Source organism: Podarcis gaigeae, assembly GCF_964106915.1.
Source record: "Podarcis gaigeae genome assembly, chromosome: 12".
NCBI lineage: Eukaryota > Metazoa > Chordata > Lepidosauria > Squamata > Lacertidae > Podarcis > Podarcis gaigeae.
In genome coordinates, this window is record NC_139688.1 from 47176454 (window position 1) to 47196224 (window position 19771).

General features: G+C 41.7%; 2 protein-coding genes across 4 annotated transcripts in view; one reads left to right on the forward strand and one right to left on the reverse strand.

Annotated features, from left to right (window-relative positions):
* The window catches only part of NPHP3 (nephrocystin 3), a 216430-nt gene that overhangs the window by 51193 nt on the left and 145466 nt on the right, over positions 1-19771 (reverse strand). The window lies entirely within an intron of this gene.
* Positions 1228-19771, forward strand: part of DNAJC13 (DnaJ heat shock protein family (Hsp40) member C13) — a 62284-nt gene continuing 43740 nt past the window's right edge. For all 3 annotated transcript variants that reach the window (XR_014556811.1, XM_083705463.1, XM_083705464.1), the window contains exons 1-11: positions 1228-1581; positions 7577-7657; positions 8906-8981; positions 10578-10727; positions 11837-11878; positions 13949-14149; positions 14803-15009; positions 18048-18143; positions 18400-18491; positions 19390-19556; positions 19686-19765. Coding sequence is in view for 2 of the 3 variants with exons in the window: in XM_083705463.1 (XP_083561589.1) it covers positions 7590-7657; positions 8906-8981; positions 10578-10727; positions 11837-11878; positions 13949-14149; positions 14803-15009; positions 18048-18143; positions 18400-18491; positions 19390-19556; positions 19686-19765 (1179 nt within the window). In the remaining variant the exon portion in view is untranslated. The remainder of the gene's footprint in view (positions 1582-7576; positions 7658-8905; positions 8982-10577; positions 10728-11836; positions 11879-13948; positions 14150-14802; positions 15010-18047; positions 18144-18399; positions 18492-19389; positions 19557-19685; positions 19766-19771) is intronic.

Sequence of the window (19771 nt, forward strand, 5' to 3'; positions counted from 1 at the left end):
CTCACAGGGTTGTTGTGAGAAGAAAATGGGGAGACAACACTAATTAATGGGTAGATGAGGGGTCCGCAAACTTTTTCAGCAGGGGCCCGATCCACTGTCCCTCATACCTTGTGGTGGGCCTACTATTTTTTTTGGGGGGGGGAGATCGAATTCCTATGCCCCACAAATAACCCAGAGATGCATTTTAAATAAAAGAACACATTCTATTCATGTAAAAACACACTGATTCGTGGACCATCCATGGGCCAGATTTAGAAGGCGATTGGGCCGTATCCAGCCCCCGGGCCTTAGTTTGCCTACCCATGTGGTAGATGAACACTACCTTGAGCTCCTGGGATAAAAGGCAGGATATAAATGTAAATAAATAAGTACATGAATGAGCTCAGCCAACAGTGTTAATATTTGGAGCAGGGGGGCATCGTTTACAAAACTGAGCCCATGAATATTGGCACAGAGTTTAAAGCACAATCCAACAAAGATAAATAAATTCTTCCCCACCCCATGGGGCACATTTTTTCTTCTTTTTCTTTTTAAAAAAGCACTGGGCAAAACATTCCTGCATTGCAGGGGGTTGGACTAGATGACCCTTGTGACCTTTTCCCATTTTATGATTCTGCAACATGTCTCTCCGGTATTAGGTCTCTATAGCCACAGCTAGCGCTGTAACTGCAATGGCTTGACGTCCCACCCTGAAATGTGCGCTCTCCAATCGTCTCCTGAGACAGGCAGATGCCAACAAATACATTTTGTCCTCTCACTTTGTATTTTCAATGTTGTGAACAGATCTTCGGCTGTATACATCCCCTCCCCCCGCCAGGGCCCGTGCCTTCTTCCCCAAAAAGTGACCAGAAATGAAGCCTATAACCCTGAGAGACCTGCAGTTTTATAAGAGTTTATATTTAAAGTAGATAATTAAATGAGCAAATTAAATGAATTTAGATATGCAGCAGATTTTTAAAAATTAATTTAAGGAGCAGCAGAAAGAGAAGGAAGTCAAACTTTGAAATGTCAAAATGATTGCAAAATTAATGAAAAATATAAATTTGACCTTTATAAAACCTTTATAAATCTTTTCCTGGGAATGGAGAAAGAGAACCTCCATTCCCAGGAGAACTCTACCTCACCTCACCCTCCCCGGCCAGAGAGTGGGGCGTTCCCTCCCTTCGCTCCGCCCCTCTTTCCCTCCCTCCCTCCAGCTGCGCGCTCTGCGCATGCCCACTTCCCTCCGGCAATGGGAAGCGAGGTGAGAGGAAGGCGGCCGATTAACTGAGCGGGTCAGCTGAGCTCGTCGCGTGACCAGGCCGGGCAGGCGGCGGCGGCGGCCTAGGCCTGGACTGCGCGTGCGCGCGGAGGGTGGCTCCCCTGCCCGAGCGAAGATGGCGGCCTCCAGAGCCAGGCTCTGAGGGGAGGCGGCAGCGCTTCGGAGGGGTAGCGGCTGCAGCCCAGGAGGAGGAGGACGAGGACGAGGAGAAGCCCTCTCGGCGGCAACTGAAGCAGCTGCGGGGGCTGCTGGCTCGCGGCGTCCCTTGTCAGTGTGAGGCTTTGGGGACGCGGGAGTGGACGGCGCCGCTCCCCGGCCAGGTAAATAAATGGGTGCCCCCCCTTGAGGGCACAAAAAAGAGACTGAAGGGAACCGCCGAGGGCTTTGCATGCTGTGGGGGGCGGGGAGGGCAGGGAAACACGGACTCCCCCCCCCTTATTCATCCGAGCCAGTGACTTCTCTTTTCTCCCCACCCCCAATTCACTAAGCACCCCCTCCCTATTTATCCTCGGTAAATGGTGGCAAACAGGTTGGGGTGGGGGTTAAAACAGGTGTCTAGCCCTCATTTCCGCATTTGCTCCAGGGAGGCTGGCACCCAGCTTGCAAAATCCCCCTTTCTTTTCTTCTTTCCCTCTGGCCAAAGCAACAGGGGAGAAGCGGGCTGTGCACTATTACAGCACGTTAACAGTTGTGTTTCCAAGCACAAAAACCTTCATGCTTCCACAATTGTACGTATCAATGTGTTCGGAACGGTTCCCTTGTTTTGGGGGCAACCCCTTTGCTCGGCTGCCCCTGTGCTGCAAAGGTGGTGGGTTCAAACCCCTGCCAGAAACTTTCATGCGCTGGCTAGAATTCATCTTTCCCACGGCTTGTCGCTTCCTTGCATGCTCCATCCAGACTTTGGGAAGAAAATTCATCGACGGACATAAAAATGGTATAGTCAGCTTATTGTGTTTAATTTCCACCCGCCTTGGAGTTTTCTTTAGAAATGTGGTAAGGTAGATGAATTATTGGGAGGTGGACAGAATGTGTGCACAATAGCTCCAGAATTGCATGATGCTGTGATTGAGAACTGCATCTTCACTTCCATTCCAAATGGAAGTTCCACATCCAATATGTGTTTTGAATCCTGGGCTTGTATTGTAGGGTTAGCAAGGGTGTTTTATATAATTCACCACAAAGTAGGGAGTAATTTTTCTTCAAGGAAACGGCACTTACACTTCTGCACTGCAAGCCGTGGCTTTTAAGAGACTCTACTTGAGAGCTGCTTTTCTCACGCTGAGAGCCAGAATGGAAAAAGAAACAATCAATATATATATAATAGACTTTAAACAAGATGTTAATGTATGTGCTGTCTTTGGCATCCAGGAATTGATACAAATAATTTGAAAGCAATTCTGGAATGTCCCCCACCTTCTGAGTAATTTGAATGCATGTTCACATGCATGAGTATCTGAGTAAATGTTTTTCCACTTGCCATCATTTAATCATTAACACCCAGAAGTAAGCTGCTTTCTGCTTTTTTTGTCCTTGTAATTCTTTATCTGCTGCATTTTCCCAGAAAGCCCACAACACAGCTAACTTTTGTGGTAGATTGGCGAATGAAATAACTGTGGCAATTGGGCCATCTGGCAAGGGAGTAGCAGTATCTTTTAATTCCATACATAATTTGATGAATGCAGGAGCCCATGTGGTTATTCTCCTAGGAAAGTATGCAAGTTAATGTGTAAAATGCATAACCACAGTATATTCTGGAAACTGGATCTAGATAAGGCAAATCAGTTTTTCTTCTGAACTATATGTATGCTTTTTTAAAAAAAGTTAATCAGCTTGTAGTCAGTTACAGTGGTTTATTATTAAATTTGTATAACACCCTTTATCTGAAGATCACAGGATGGTTCACAACAACAAAAATACAAGAGAACCCAAAATACATAATAAAAACAAGAACAAAAACAAACCAGTAACATGCCACTCACAAACACCTTTGAAATGACATAGAATATTAATCAGCCCAAGGCCTGGTTATCAAAATTGTAGTGTCAATGTGGAGTTCAAAGACAGGAAAAGATACAACTTGGTAAAAATGTTTAACTATTTGTCTTGATGCTACCAGTGGTAGACCTTGGATTTCCCAAGTTTTAGAACAGGAGTAAACAAACTTACCGCGCCTCGGGCCGGTGTCTCCAGCGCTGATTGCGCGGTGAGCCGGGGGAGCACGTGCCCATAAGCATGCACACACGTTATTTCCGGTGCACTTCTGGGTCGGAGGAGCACTGGAAATAGCTTGTGCACATGTGCATGGGCCTCCTCCAACCCGGATGTGCACCAGCAATAACGCTTGCGCATGCATACAAGCGATTTCTGGTGCTCCTCCAACCCAGAAGTGGGCAGCAGCGCTGCACCAGTAAGAGCAGGCGGGGGGGGTCGCTGCGGACCGGATAAACGAGTTCCTCAGGCCTTATCTGGCCCGCGGGCCTTAGTTTGGGGACCCCTGTTTTAGCATCTTATTGGAAGCTTTGGTGGGTTTGGGTTTGTAGTGTATAGGGCAATCCTATATATGTCTACTCAGAAGTAAGCCCCATTGAGTTCAGTGGGTGGGCCTTAACTATTGGGTAAGAATATTTGGAACTACAATCTTAAACATTTATTCCTTTATAATGGGTTCTGTGTGCTGGATGACCATTTCCATCATCCTTGGTCAGTATGGCCAGTAGTCAGGGGTGGTAGGAATTGTGTTGTGATGGCTCCCCATTCGTGGAATGCTCTCCCCAGGGAGACTTATCTAGTGCCTTCATTACATGTGTTTAGGTCCCAGGTGAAAACATTTCTCTTCAACCAGGCCTTTGGCTGATTATCATTTTATTGCCCTGTAAATGTATTTTTCGGAAGAGGATTATTGGTTTGCCTTTGTTTTTGTATTATGTATTTTCTGTTCTCATTTTGTATTTTTATGTTGTGAACCACCCTGTGATCTTCAGAAGAAGTGTGGTATACAAATTTAATAAATAATAATACTAATAGTTCAGCAACATCCAGCGATCCAAAGGTTAGTTGTCTCTGACCTATAACTAGTACAACGCATTTGATATGAGATAACATTATAGACCTTTGTCCACGATTTCTTAGCTTCAGGGTTTTTTTGTTTTGAGACAAATGCTATACTACACGAATGGCAATAATTCATTATTGATTTTCAAACTGACTGAGTCAATGGAGAAGTCATTCATCAACACTCCACCTTTCTACTCTTCTTTTTTCCTTCCCTGAAACCTTTTCCCTTCAAACAACCTCTACAGCTGATTTGTTTCATTTTGTTAGAATGGTTGGTGCACTTAAGCCGCAAATATTATGCTGTGTATGATACTTCCAACTTTACTGCACATCTTCAGATTACTTAAAATAGCTATCAAAAACATGTAGCCACTCATTAAAAAAACTTGCATCTAGTGAAAGATTTGGCGTAATTCAGTTTTACTTTAAAGTCATAATAAGTTACATTACAAATGTATAACCTGAGAGGTTGAAGGATGTGTGTGGAATTAGTATAATAGACAATGGGTGTTCTGCTTTACTTGAAAGAGAAATCAGCTGTCTCAGATATCTTGGAAGTCATGTTAGAGGGAGGGAGAGAATAGCATTACTTTTCTTCAAAGTGAGAATGCATTAATTGCATGCTGGCTGTGGCAGCTGCTAACAATGAAATTGAACTGGGTAATAATTTGGTAGACCAGGTCTGTTAGTGGAACATTGCAACCAAGTTGCTTAGTGAGAAGAGCTGCACAAACTAATAGAATTTTTGGATAGAAAGAAATTTGTGTACGTGTGTGCTTTCATTCTTAACTCAGGGCTCTCTAAACTTCCACTGGTGTTTATTGAGCAGGTTGTTTTTAACGGAGCATACCTAATTGGTTCAGCTGTCTTGCCTGATTCAGTTGTTCCTGAGTCATCTGACTTAACATGCTTTGCGCCTTAACATTTTATTAAGTGCACCATTTGAGACTCCTTAGCTGTGCTGGTTCCTTCCTTTTCTTCTCCCTGTGACTGTTACTGTGCCAGACACTCACAGATGCCAGTTCTTACAGTATACATAACGATACTGTCCTGGTATCTACCAAATTTGGGCCACCTCCCTTGTTTCCCTTTGCTAGCTGGTAAAATCATTATTTCATCAGGACTGTTGAGATCGTTTTTATTTGTGATCGCTGGCATCACAGCATTTAAATTGATTTCAGTGTGTATTGTTTTCTTTTTTGTATTTTTATGTATTTCATTGTGCTGTTATCAGTTGCCCTTCTGGACATTAAAAGGTGGGGTGGAAATGTTTATACTGTAATTCAACTTCAATCTATATACAAGCTAAAGCATAATGAAGAGTTAAAACAGCCTTCATTTCTTGATTTCACATGGCAGCTGATCTTTTAATGTCTTCTAAAGCTGGCCAATGGAAAATGAGTAGCAATTCACCATTATCCATATAAGTAACATTTATTTAGGCTTAAAATATGGAGCTCTAAATTGCACACAGTAATAGGGAAGAGATCAAAACTAAGATCATTGTTGGGAAGAGATGTGTGTTAGTGAGTGTATTCTAATTTTAAAACCCTAAAAAGGAATATTAATTGCACATATTGTTGAATATTATTTTTGAGTGACCCTCTGGGTTAATAACGTTAGGATGGAAATGATGAAAATTATTATATTCTACAAATCTGATAAAATGGTTATATGATACTACAAAGCCTGACTGGCTCTTTGCAAATGACATTCTTTGAACAATGAAGGCTTGTGATAATTTTGCCCAGTGGCATGGAAAAGCTGAAACGTGCCTGTAGCTATAGTGGCAAAAAGTAATTGTAACCTAGTAACTTGTACCTGTATCAAATATATTCCTTACAGCCTCTGTTTACCTTAGTAGTATGCTTGTTCCCTCTTTCCTCCCCTTCTTCTCTAAGTTATTGCATAATAAGTACATCATGTACAATGCTGCTGATTGTAACTGCCAAAGAATTGGATCCATTTCTCCAGATTTATGGGAGCAAAATCTCTAAATAGATAAGCTTTGAGTATGAAAAGGCTGAATGAAACTGTTTTGTCTCTTTGCGGTATTTGAGACTTAACGCTTATATTTTGCGGTCAGTAAAAATTTGTGGTAGTACTTGACTTTTCATGCACTTACACACCCAGCAGAATGAGGTGATAGAAAGGAAAGAGCAAATTCACGTTGCAGTAACACATGTCGGATTTCGGGGGCGGGGGGGCGGGGATTGAAATTTGCATTGCATTGCAAAAATCTGCAGTTTGCATTAAAAACAATCTTTAGCTTGGGTGGCTAACCTGTGACTCAGTTATGGCAGAGCTGCAACTCCCATAATCTCTTTACCATTTTTCCTACTGACTAATGGTAATGGGAGTGGCAGCGCAGCATGTTTCCTTTGTATTTAGTAATGGTAAAGGTACCCCTGACCGTTAGGTCCAGTTGCAGACAACTCTGGAGTTGCGCGCTCATCTCACTCTGTAGGCCAAGGAAGCCGGCGTTTGTCCTTAGACAGCTTCTGGGTCATGTGGCCAGCATGACTAAACTGCTTCTGGCAAACCAGAGCAGCGCATGGAAACACCGTTTACCTTCCCGCTGGAGCCATACCTATTTATCTACTTGCACTTGACATGCTTTCGAACTGCTAGGTGGGCAGGAGCTGGGACCAAACAACAGGAGCTCACACCGTCGCGGGAATTCGAACCGCCAACCTTCTGATCGGCAAGCCCTAGGCTCTGTGGTTTATTTAGTAAAGAAGCCTAAAAACTTTGAAACAGAGTCAAGCTTGCCTAATATTTGCAGTTAGTTCGTTGTAACTAACGAAGTTAAAGAACTTGGAAAAAAGAGAGCTGGAAGATTTTCCACCCTGTATCACTGAATGCAGATAGGTGATCAAATTTTGACTGCTCCTCTGTGCTACTTACCCCGCAGATAAAAAACAGTACAGCAGACAAAAGGCTGCACTACAATGGTTGCCCTTGAAATGCTACATTTATCTTTGCAGGGAGTTCTTTTGTACATGAGAAGGTATTCAAAAGTGGTTTGCTGCAGCTGTATAGTACCTTGAAGTGGTACAATCCCTTTTATCGCCTAATTGTGTAGTCTATGTGAAGCTGCTTAGTAAAGAGATGTGAGAGAACTCCTGAACTATTGTCAGTTATGCAACGTTTTGAGTAACAAGCAACCCCTTCAGCAAACTGTATTGTGTATTCAGTAGAAAATGTATTTCTCTTCTGTGGCAAATTGCTTTTATTAATCCCAAGCATATTTTGTTACAGGTTCTGGCACAAAATGAATATAATTAGGGAAAATAAAGATTTGGCCTGTTTCTACACAACTAAACATTCATGGAGGGGAAAGTAAGTAGCCTAGTTTATTTTATTCTCCAGTTTTGAGGCAGTAATGACATACCATAGCCTTTCTGCTATCCAGCTGTGAGTTTTCAAACTGGTCTGCTAAAATTTCTTTGAATTGGAATATGCTAATAATCTAACAGTCTCCTTGTGATTAATCATAAATAGCACTGATCTCCTAAACAGCTTATTTTTATGTAAGCTTATGTTTAAACAGAATTTATTAGTTTCAGGACATGTTCACACAATCAGTTGTTGAGTGGTCAGTTTATTAACTGCTTCCTATACAATTTATGAACTAGAGGTTGATTATTGCATTTCTATGCCGCTTTTCATTCAAATGAATCTCAAATAACAACATAATAGATTAGGATATCAGAAATGCATCATAAATCGTAAAATAATTAACAAATAATCAATGAAGCAATTACAGTTTATAAAACTGCTAACAAAAAGCGACTAAAAATAAGCTAAACATCACAATTACAGCAAAAGTCATATGATAAACTAATCAGTACAGCATTTAGTATCTTAAGAACAATATTATAGAGAAGTAACTATCCAATATGCTAATATTAGACTTCCTTTGAGTATTAATACATATTGTAGCCTATATGGCACCATCCATGCACAAGAGGGAGGTATCAGCAGTTTTGGGGAAACTCCCAACGTTTGCAGACCAACAAAACCTATTTAGTGGCTGGGAGGGTACCCTTAAGAGAGCCGGGGGGGGGGGAACCCCAAATAGCTCAGTGAGGACTGAGCATGCTCAGTAGGCACAAAAGGCTGGGTGGGAAGGGGAAATAGGAAAAAAATACATTGAAAGAAAGCATGAGTTGGTGACTGGAACTCTGGAGAGAAGTGCTTCAAACTGCAACATATTCTTTCAGGTCTCACACAACTATAACCCCATGTATTTGCTCTGACGCTGCTTCTTGCAATGCCTGCGTAATCTGTGTTGCGATACAGCAGTGGCGAAGCAGCTTTAATGCATCCCATTTCAAATTCCTGCTTGCCATCAGAGTATATTCTAGGGTGGGATCTCAAGTTCCATAATGAATGCCTAACTTCTATCTCTTAGAAACATGCCTAAGTGGGCAGGGGATAATTTTCCTTGCCCCAGATATTGGTGAGTCATGTTGATGATTCACCTGAAAGAAGCCTCATGAATGTTTATGGCTTATTTATAAAACAAAAGCGATTTTTGCTGCAATATCTCTCCTAATTCTTGTTTCTTGTTGGTATGTTTTTTAGGTATAAGCGAGTCTTTTCAGTCGGAAGTCATGCCATCACAACATACAATCCTAACACATTAGAAGTTACAAATCAGGTAATGCCAAATACATAGTAGCTTCATGAAAATGTATTATCTCCAAAACTGGATTGAGTTGATTTATATGCCAATCCTTTTGAGAGAGGAAGGATGTTCGGGGACTAGAGGGAGTTGCATGAGTTAATGCCAACATTAATGATTTGGCTAACTTATGTCATTTGGTATATGCTCAGATTAATTACCTCATGGTATCCTTCAAACTCGCAATAAGACAACTGGTTGGGATAATAAAGGTATATTTTTCCCATCCTTTCATTGCACATTTCTCAACGATATATGGATTTCCATCCGTATTAGTGAATGTTAATATTAATGTGGAATGAAGTAGTGCCGTTATTTGGAACCCAGGAGTATATTTTGGGTGTCTGGTATCAGATAATGAAGAATTGTTGCTGACCTTGATTAAATGAAATGTTATATTTAGTTGCCTTAAGTTTTGTACACTTTCCAAATGCTTTGTGGGGTTGATCAGCAATTTGATATGAGGGAGTAATAGAATTTTAAAATTACCAAGCGTAATTCTTTCGTTTTCTCATCTTATATCAGATTGCTTGATATCCCTGCTTGGCAATGATTGTTGTTGAGAAGACAGAAACCTGAAGGACTATAGACTTAATCACAGTGTGAAATGTGTGTCATTTCACCTGGATCTTTTAATGCCTTCTTATTATGGATATTTTTTTCCTTTGGTGCCATGACTGAGTACAGAAACGCTGAATATGCAATACCTAGGACTGTTGGTATCAAAAAGTTTTAATATGAATAAAAACGAAAATAGAATGCATTTTAAATTTAGAGTTGGCAGTCGGCCTCGGGTAGCCTGGGGCTTAACTATCACATTCTCATTAAACATGCAGATTGTTGCGATTTCTGACGCTAGGGGACACACTGGAGATGTCAGTTTTTTTATCTTTGTGCATCTTGCAATTGTAGAGTTGGCTTATTAAGGGCAATGAACTTTAGAATAGGTTTCTGTGCCTGATCCTAGGAGTATGGGACAGTGGTAGTTCTTTATCACAGTGCCACTGACTAATGGTCTCCCTACCTGGGCTGTTGGATGTTCTGCGCTTGAAGTTCTGCTACCGGTGTTTTCAGAAGCATAAATGATCTCCTGTTTTCACTCTTCCAGTATAAGAACTTCTAAACTTGGAGCACCTTAACATCTCTTGGGGGTCACTTGTAAGTTAATAGGATGGGATTCAAGCTATGATTTATGGGTAAAAATTAATGTACCTAGTGGCTAAGAGCCTTATAGTGCCTAAGGTTGGAAGACAAACAGCTCTCACCCAGTGGTTAAAAAATCTCACTTCCCTTTCTGCATTTGAATGCATTAAATGTTGTATGGATACCTAAATATGACTCCCTATACTAATTTAAATCAGGAAGGATGGAATACTTCCTGTTTGAAATCAGTTGGCAATGGCTTTTTTGTTTTGTTTTTAAATATTATTATTATTGTTTTTCTCTTTTTATTTTCAATGTACCATGTGACAAAAATCTCTGTATACGTTTGAGTCATTTATGTTGATATATGAATTCATGATACTGTGATGATAAAATAGAGCATTCTCCAACTCTGATCTTTTGGTTTAGTGGCCTTATGGAGATATCTGTAGCATCAGCCCTGTTGGCAAAGGACAAGGAACAGAATTCAGCCTCACATTTCGTAAGGGAAGTGGAAAAAAGTCTGAAACACTTAAGTTTTCTACAGAGCACAGAACAGAACTCCTCACAGAAGCCCTGGTAGGAAGCTTCTAGTTCTAAAAATCTGAATTCCTGGCTGCCTTGCACTCTTTATTGCTAACTGTAACGTAATGAGGAACCTTCAGTTTCTGCTGGATGCATGAATTTAGTGCAATAGGCAACACATGCTTGCCATTTTTTAATTACTGATAACTCTCAGGACAGCAATTACACCTCCACCAGCTATACTTTGGAGCCAAGCTACAGGGTTGGGCTAAAACAACAGTGATCAAAATAGCTACCTAGTGCTCTTACAAGTTTGCAGTGCTGTGTAATAGGTGGGCTGAATAGCAGTATTTATGCTTCTGCTTATGCGAGTTCTTTGCCATACAAACATTTGGTTGCATCCAATGAAACCCTGCCATTTGTGCAGTGGAACATCTCTTCACCCCAGGGGTCGGCAAGCTTACCGAACGATGGGCCAGTCCGCGCTCCGCCTGTCAGAGGATTGACGTGTGCGCACGTGCTCGCTTCCAGGTTGGAGGAGTGCACGTGTGTGCACACGCTATTTCCGGCGCTCCTCTGACCTGGATGTGTGCCGGAAATAGCGTATGCACATGGGCGCTTCTCTGTACTGCACACATGCGCACCCGCTATTTCCGGCGCACATCCAGGTCAGAGGAGCACCCGTGCGCACAGGTGCCATCAACCCTGAAGTCTGTCCCCATGCCGCAGTGTACCGCACTGGTAAGAGTGGGGGGCGGGTGGCAGGGGTCGCCATGGGCTGGATAGACGAGCCCCGTGGACCGCTACCGGCCCATGGGCCTTAGGTTGCTGACTTCTGCTTCACACCATGACTCCCAATCTGTTATGGAGTTAATGGGGAACCCCCAGAGAGTATTTTGGAGCACACAAGGAAGAAGAGGGATAGGAACCTCTGGTGTAAAGGCAGAAGGTGTCGCACAAACCGAATGAATTCGTTGGATAAAACCCATTATCTAGTATGAAGTATGAAATAGCCCTCCCATTAACTGGAAGCTCCTGTGAGTTGAGGGGTCCGGTTTGATGTGCTTGAACTTGAATTATCTGCAAAATAGTTTACGGCAACTTGTTTGGTGTTCTTACCGCTCATTCTGTTTTTTTTCTCCCCTCCCTCTTTTCTGCCCCAGAGATTTAGAACTGATTTTGCTGAAGGAAAAATCACAGGAAGGGCAAGTATCTTTTGTCACATTTTTTGGTTAAAACAAAACAAACCTTTTTTTTAATTAAAATTTTGCTTCCCTTGAAGGCTGAGGCATTTACAGGCCTTTTAATTGGAGTGGGGAAATTCCCCGTTTCCAAATTGGCAAGTAAATGCGCTTTGTGTGTGTTTATATACACTGTGCATAACTCGGTGCCCTGGGACTGTGGAAGGGAGGGTGATGGGACTTTGGCCTTTGCTGCCAGCCAGAAAAACAAGGGCCATTTGGATGTTGAAGGGCCAGGAAGTGCATCATTGTGAGGCGGAGACTAGACTGGCTCCAGCCTTTGGCAAAGGAAGGAGCAATTGCAGAACTGCCTGCCTTCCTGCTAGAAATAGCTCTTCTCTCAATTTCCAGCTGATTTGGGATTGCAATAGTGAGGAGGAAAGTACCATATTTTTCCGTCTATAAGACGCCCCATGTATAAGACACCCCCTATTTTTAATCTCAAAATTAAGAAAATGGGGGAGATTGCCCCTGTGTATAAGACTACACCCCCTTTCTTAACATTATTTTTCAGTAAAAAAAAAAACCCTAGTCTTATCCACGGAAAAGTACGGTAATTTTGTCCGTTGCCACCCATTGGAAGACTTGAGGGTACTGGGTAACTTTTAAATTGCGTTAACGGCATTCAGGATCATATGATCAGAAGTTGGAATAGAAATATTAAAATGACTTTTAAAATGACTCTTTACCTTTATGGGCATTGTGTCTTCTTTTCATGTTCTACTCATTTCTTGAATTAATTGTAATGGGAATAATCTGCTAGAAATGTTTTGAGTTAGAGTCGTTCAAGTTTCAACATATGAAATTACCTCAGACTGACATCCTTCCTGCCTTGTGACTTGACAGATTTTGGTACTCTTGTCAAATCTATGCACTGAATGAAATTTAAATAAAAATGACCACCTGTAGATTTGTGAACATTAGTAGCCTTCTTAAAGTGCATGCTTGAATAGTGTGTGGTTTTCACAGTGTTGCCTTGGTAAGTGTAGTTTAAGGCTGAAGTCAGAAATATCTAACTTTCTTTGTAACTATTTTCTACAGATGTCAATTGATTTTACAGTAGCGTACACCATGTGTTTCTTTCAAAATTATGAACAGCATAAGAGTTTCTTCTACTTCCTGCCATTTTTACTTAGCTTATGTGTGAGAAAAGGAACTTTCTATTCTTCTGTTTAATTTATGAAGCAATTTAAGGTTGCATTTCCTTCTTGGTCAATGCAACTCATTGCCATGTTTCACAGTATTGAAATCAGCCTTAAATTGCTCATCTTTTTTGGAATAGAACATCATTGATTAATGTTAGTAAGAGCAGTCTTTCGTATGTTAATTTTTTCTCAGTTACAAAACATTTTAAAAGTAAGTTAGGTGTGTTGGCCCATGGGAGTGGTGGAGGGGGCAGTCCAAAATGCATATTTAGGCAATACCTTTATACGGCCAACTAAAACATAACAAAACAAAACAAAAGCATTTGTGCGGGAAATGTGAAATTTTCATGTAGCTTGTTCTGTGTGACAATGGTGTGCATACATAGTATTAGTCATGCTGGCCACATGACCCAGAAGCTGTACGTTGGCTCCCTTGGCCAGTAAAGCAAGATGAGCACTGCAACCCCAGAGTCGTCTGCGACTGGACCTAACGGTCAGGGGTCCCTTTACCTTTACCTTTACATGTTCACAGAAACCACTGTTAATGCAGGTTTTTAAATATATTATGCATACTGCATTATACATAGAATCAAATGATGAGCTGTGTGGCTCCATCGTGTAGCAATCTATATATGTATTGAACGTTGCCTCATACACACCTGTAATCTTTGTGGCAGGAATGCAGTTTATGAAGAGAGTCTGATGTGCTTGTTGGATTTGCAGCACTGAAAATATAGTTAACCGTATGGCTAGCTGTGCTCAGAAAATATTTTTAGACTTCTGTTCTGTTTCATATTAAGCAACTGCTCCCCTAAGTTGTTATACTGTATTTGTGTGTGTGTGTGTGTGTATCCCCTCCGTGTCCTTATCTACCACTTCCTATTCACAGAGATACAACTGTTATAAGCATCACTGGAGTGACACAAGAAAACCTGTAATTCTAGAAGTCACTCCTGGAGGCATTGACCAGATTGATCCTGCAACAAACAAAATCCTATGTTCTTATGACTACAGAAATATTGAAGGATTTGTTGATCTGTCTGATTATTCTGGAGGCTTTTGTATACTTTATGGTGGATTTAGTAGACTAGTAAGTATCCTAACATTACAATTTCACCTATGCCTAAATCAAGACACCAGTAACCTTGAATTCAGTAGACTTGGTTCATTTGACAAGGCCAGAAATTGTAACTGTGAGCTGTGCAGAGAATCACTCCATTTTCCTATCCTGTATCTTTCAACATTAAGCTTTATCGAATGGCCCTGTGTCCTGGTATCTTGATAAAGAAAAACCCCTTCTCTACCCTGTGAATAATCGTATTCACCTCCTTCATGTCCCTCCTTATTCACATTTTTTTCTAAACTAAAAAGCCCCAAATTTTGTAGCCCTTTCTCATAAGAGAGTTGTCACATCCTCTCAGTCATTTTGGTTGCTCTTTTCTGCATGTTTTCCAGCTGTAGAGGTGTTTTTGAGGTGTATTCTAAGTGTGTTAGCATTGTGCATAATTGCCCAGGTGTTTGAGCTAGAAAATACAACTCCTCCTTAGCAAAACACAGATATGCACTGATGGCTCTTGGATATTTTGATTCTTTTGTTCAGCTGGTGACCGGACAGTTGAGAGAAGATAATAAGCTATGAATTATTTCATACTAATCACTATTCACTGTGTTCAGTTCTACAAATTCTGTTGTATTCACTTTTATAGCTCTTAGGAACTTACTGAGGTCTCTTGAATTTTTCAGCATTTGTTTGCTTCTGAGCAAAGGGAAGAAATTATTAAAAGTGCAATAGAACATGCTGGCAACTATGTTGGCATTTCCTTGAGGATAAGGAAGGAACCTTTGGAATTTGAGCAGTATTTGACGCTTCGCTTTGGAAAATACAGCAATGATGAATCTATTACTTCTTTAGCCGAGTTTGTGGTCCAAAAGATATCTCCTAGGCATTCGGTAAGGCTTAAAAACGTGAATACGTTATTTGAGTCCTGAACTTGCAGGGGGGAATCCCTTTTGTGTGCATCTGCATCTCTACTACTATCCCCCCGCCAACCCCACACACACCTTGCCCAGTTTTTTGGAACTTGAATTGTGTGTTTCTTTGTGTGAATATGTACGAGTTCTATAAAGAATGTACACAACAATTAGTATGCAACCTTCTGTTACCCTTAAAATTATTATTTTTAAAATAAATTTTTGACACATCAAATGGCTAGGATACAAAGAAGAGAAAACTAGTTAAGTAAGTCCATGGGGCTTTACCTCCCCTTTTGTGGATGGCAGCCATCCATCCATGTAGATAGATAGATTCTTTAGATAGATAGATTCTTTATTGTCATTACACAAGTGCAACATTGCACAAGTGCAACGAAATTGGATGCCATCCCTTAAAAACAACAAAAGCAAAACAACAACAACAACCAAACAAACCACATTCCAGCCACACCCACACCCACACCCATCAAACTCCCAGGTCACACTATCGAGTTACTGCATTTAAGAAGGCCACAGCTCTTGGATAGAAACTATTTTTCAGTCTATTTGTCCTTGACTTGATGTTTCTGTATCTCCTGCCAGAAGGCAGTAGTACAAACAGACTGTGTCCCGGGTGAGATGCATCCTGCAGGATATTGTTTGCTTTCCTAAGACAACGGGAACCGTACAGTTCTTCCAAAGATGGGAGGGGATGACCAATAATCCTTTGGGCTGTGGTTATGACCTTCTGGAGCACCTTCCTCTTCCTAGCTGTACAGCTGGAGAACCAGGCACAAATACAGTATGTGAGAATGCTCTCTATGGAGCCTCGGTAGAAGGACACCAGCAGTCTCTCACTCAGATTGTTCTTCTTTAAAAGTCTGAGGAAATAAATTCTCTGCTGGGCCTTCTTCACCAGAGCAGTGGTATTTGCGCTCCAAGTCATGCCCTGATCGATAGTCACTCCCAAAAACCTGAATTCCGCCACCCTCTCCACCCGTTCCCCGTTGATATACAAGGGCTGAATGTCCGCCTTTTTTTTCCTGTAATCCACCACCAATTCCTTGGTCTTAGTCGTATTAAGAGCCAGATTGTTCTCTCCACACCAAGCACAAAGCCGCTCCACCTCAAATGTCCCACTACATTTGAGAATTGTTTCCACAGAAGATGGTGGTGTGCTGTGGTCTTTCAAGTTTCAAGGGGGAAAGTGAAAGTTGCATTAGACTAGGCCATGCCCCTTGCATTAGCTAAGGAGCTGTTGATTTTTAACATCAAATAGTAAAATATGGGGGCAGCAGACATAGTATGATGATGCAGTTGTTCTATGCATTGCCTGTAACTACTGTTTATCATGTATCTACTTAGATTTAATATTATTGGTTCAGTTTGTTTTTGTTCTTAGCTTGTATTTTTATGCTGTGAGCCACCCAGAGATCTACGGATGAAGGGCAGTATACAAATTAAATGAACGAGTTAATAAAAATTTAGAAATTCTATCAAAATTATTAATTAAAAGATCAGTTACACTTAGACTTTGATTATGTGTTTTTTTTCCCAAATGGAAAGAACCGAGCTTCCTTCTTTTTTATATATTTTAAGGTAGATTGGCAATTGCCATTCATTCTAGGATATATTTTTTTCTGAGTCACAAAATGAACGTTGGTGGTACTGTCGAGATTAAAATATTACCCTTTCTGGGGATTTCTACCCACTTTTTAAAATTATATATTTAATTTGTATACTACCCTTCCTTCGGAGGGCAGTTCACAGCGTAAAAATGCAAAACGAAAGCACAAAATGCATATTAAGAACAAGAACCAAACAGAACCCCCGCCCTCCCACACACACATGAAAAGGGCATAGAATGTTAATCAGCCAAAGGCCTGGTTGAAGAGGAACTTTTTCGCCTGGCACCTAAAGATGTATAATGAAGGTGTGAGGCAAGCCTCCCTGGGCAAAGCATTCCACAAATGGGAAGCCACTGTAGAAAAGTCCCAGCCTCTGGACCCCTCCCATGGAGGAGATGTAAGAACAGGGCCTCGGAGAATGATCTCAGGTTCATATGGGGAGAGGGGGTAAGCAATAGGATCACGGCCATTGGGTTGAATCAAGGCTTGGTCATACTTAGAACAAACCCATAGAAACTAACAGGCTTTCTCTATCCTGATGCCTTGTAGATATATTGGATTACAATGCTCAACAGCTGTATTGGCCAGTTCTAATGGGATTGATAGTCCAAAACACTTGGAAGCCTGCAGTTAATTATGGCCGAGTCTGGATCCAAATCATAGCAATCGACATTACTTGCTACCAGAAGAAAATTGCCCCCAAATGTGAAATCTCTTACTTTTGTGTTGCCATACGTCCAGTTTTTTCTCAGACATATCTGGGATTCGGCGGGCGGCAGTAACATCCGGGCGGAATTTCCGTAAATCGATCAAATGTCTGGGAAAAACCAGACGTGCGGCAACCCCGGTTGGCAACTCACCAGGTGGCCCTTGGCGGTTCCTCTGGCGAGGCGCTGGGCCTGCTTCATCTCAGCTCGCCCCGGCTTCCAAGCAGAGTAGGGACGTGCTGACAAGAAGCAGGCCCAGTGCCTCACTGGAGGAGGAGCAGCAGCAGCAGAAGCTGCCACCAAAGGCCACCTGGCAAGCCCACTGCTCGCAGCAGATCATGGAGGGCCTCTGCGATCTGGTTCAGGCAGTGGACTCTCCAGGCGGCCTTTGGTGGCAGTGGCAGCAGCGGCTTCTCCAGTGAGGCACTGGGCCTGCTTCTTCGGACTAGGGACAGCGCCCTCACACCATGCATTGTTTGTGAGCAGAAAGCCAAAGACAGCAAAAGTAAGGCGGGCAACAGAGATGTGGGACGGTGTTTGTGTGTGTGTCCCCCAAATGTGTGTGATGGGGGGGGGGTTGTCTGGGTTTTTGGACTTTGGAATATGGTGACCCAATCTTATTTGGTGTCTGTGACTATAGCAATTTGAATTTAAGCCTCTTCCCTTTATTTTTGTTTAAAAGGAACCAGTGAAAAGGATATTGGCTCTTACAGAAACGTGCTTAGTGGAACGGGACCCAGCCACCTACAATATTGCAACACTGAAACCCTTAGGAGAGGTAGGGCGGAAACTTGTTTAGAGCTTTGGATGGGGTGGGAGGGAATAGTAACCTTTAAGCTATCTAAATCTACTGTTGTACGTCTATTAAAATCTGAAGTTTATGCAACAAGATTTGTAACCAGCTCAAATGCAACCATAGTGGGATGTAGAAAAAACAAAGAGTATGTCGTTTACAATACTGAAACTCTGAGTGTGTCATTTAAATACAGTGTGCAGAATAATGACAACCTGTTTGATACACTCTTTCTTTAAAGGTATTTGCGCTTGTGTGCGATTCTGAAAACCCACAGCTTTTTACCATAGAGTTTATCAAGGGACAAATCCGAAAATATTCTTCAACAGAGAGGTATTTTTAAACAGTTCTTGAATGGTTGTTCTTTACTGGCATGTCTTGGGTAAACCACGCACTGCTTACATAGTTAGTTTCACTCCTACAACCAGGTCGCAATGCTGCATTTACATTTGTTTCATTCTAAGCTTATGCCACCTCTGGGAAGGGAATACAGTAGCTTCTTGACATCAAGCCCTGCAAAGACTACAGAGGATTCAAATAGGATTCTGAAATAAGTTACCCAACAGATAGGTATAGGTAGGTAGGAATAGCCATTAGTGTTTGTTTGTATTTTTAAAGAATCCAGTTCTACCCCAGAAGGAAAAATAGAAAAATCAGATACAGAGAACAATGAATGGCAGAGGTGAATTACCAGTAAAAATGTGATATGCAGGTCGGCTTTTGTCCTTTCTGAGTTTTAAAAATACTTAAAGGACTCCCTGGAAAATGTCTCCCCTAAACTTAGCAGTTTTGTTCCCCATCTACAGATGAGTGCAGATGATGATGATATGGGAAATCTATTGTTGTCTCTCCTATTACCTTGCAGAAAGCTATTCATTAAACCAGTTTCCCTCTCACTTAATCACAAGCTAGTTATCAGGCCTCCATATGTCAACATGTTGCCTTAGTCACTTTCCTTTCCCTCAAGTCACCCCCTGCAGTGCCATGATACAGGTTCGGGTGTACTGAAAAGACTATCCAGTTAAAACCTCCTATTACGATGCATTCTTACCTTGTGAACTGCCGTGTGATCTTTGGATGAAGGGCAGTCAACAAATTAAAGTAAATTCTGTGTTTGCAGCACTTGCTCTGTATAATTTTTAGCAGAATGAAATGTGTGTGTTCTTGTATTCTTATAAGCATGCTTAGCATCATTGTCTGGAAAAGCTAATTGTTGGGACAATTTTCCTAGGGACTCATTGCTAGCCAGTTTGCTGGATGGAGTAAGAGCCTCTGGAAATAGGGATGTCTGTGTGAAAATGACACCAACGGACAAGGGGCAGCGGTGGGGCTTGTTGAGTATGCCTGTGGAAGAGGAAGTTGAAAGCCTTCATCTCAGGTTCTTGGCAGCACCTCCAAGTAAGTCTTCTGCTTTCGGTTTCTAATATTTGAAATGAGTACGTTGCAAGCTTTTTGCAAAGCAAGCTGCGCTGACATGCTGCAGTATCAGTCTGCCTGACACTTATATCCATGCCTGTCCTGTTGCAGATGGCAACTTTGCAGATGCTGTTTTTCGGTTCAACTCCAACATTTCCTATAGCGGAGTTCTGCATGCAGTGACACAAGATGTAAGT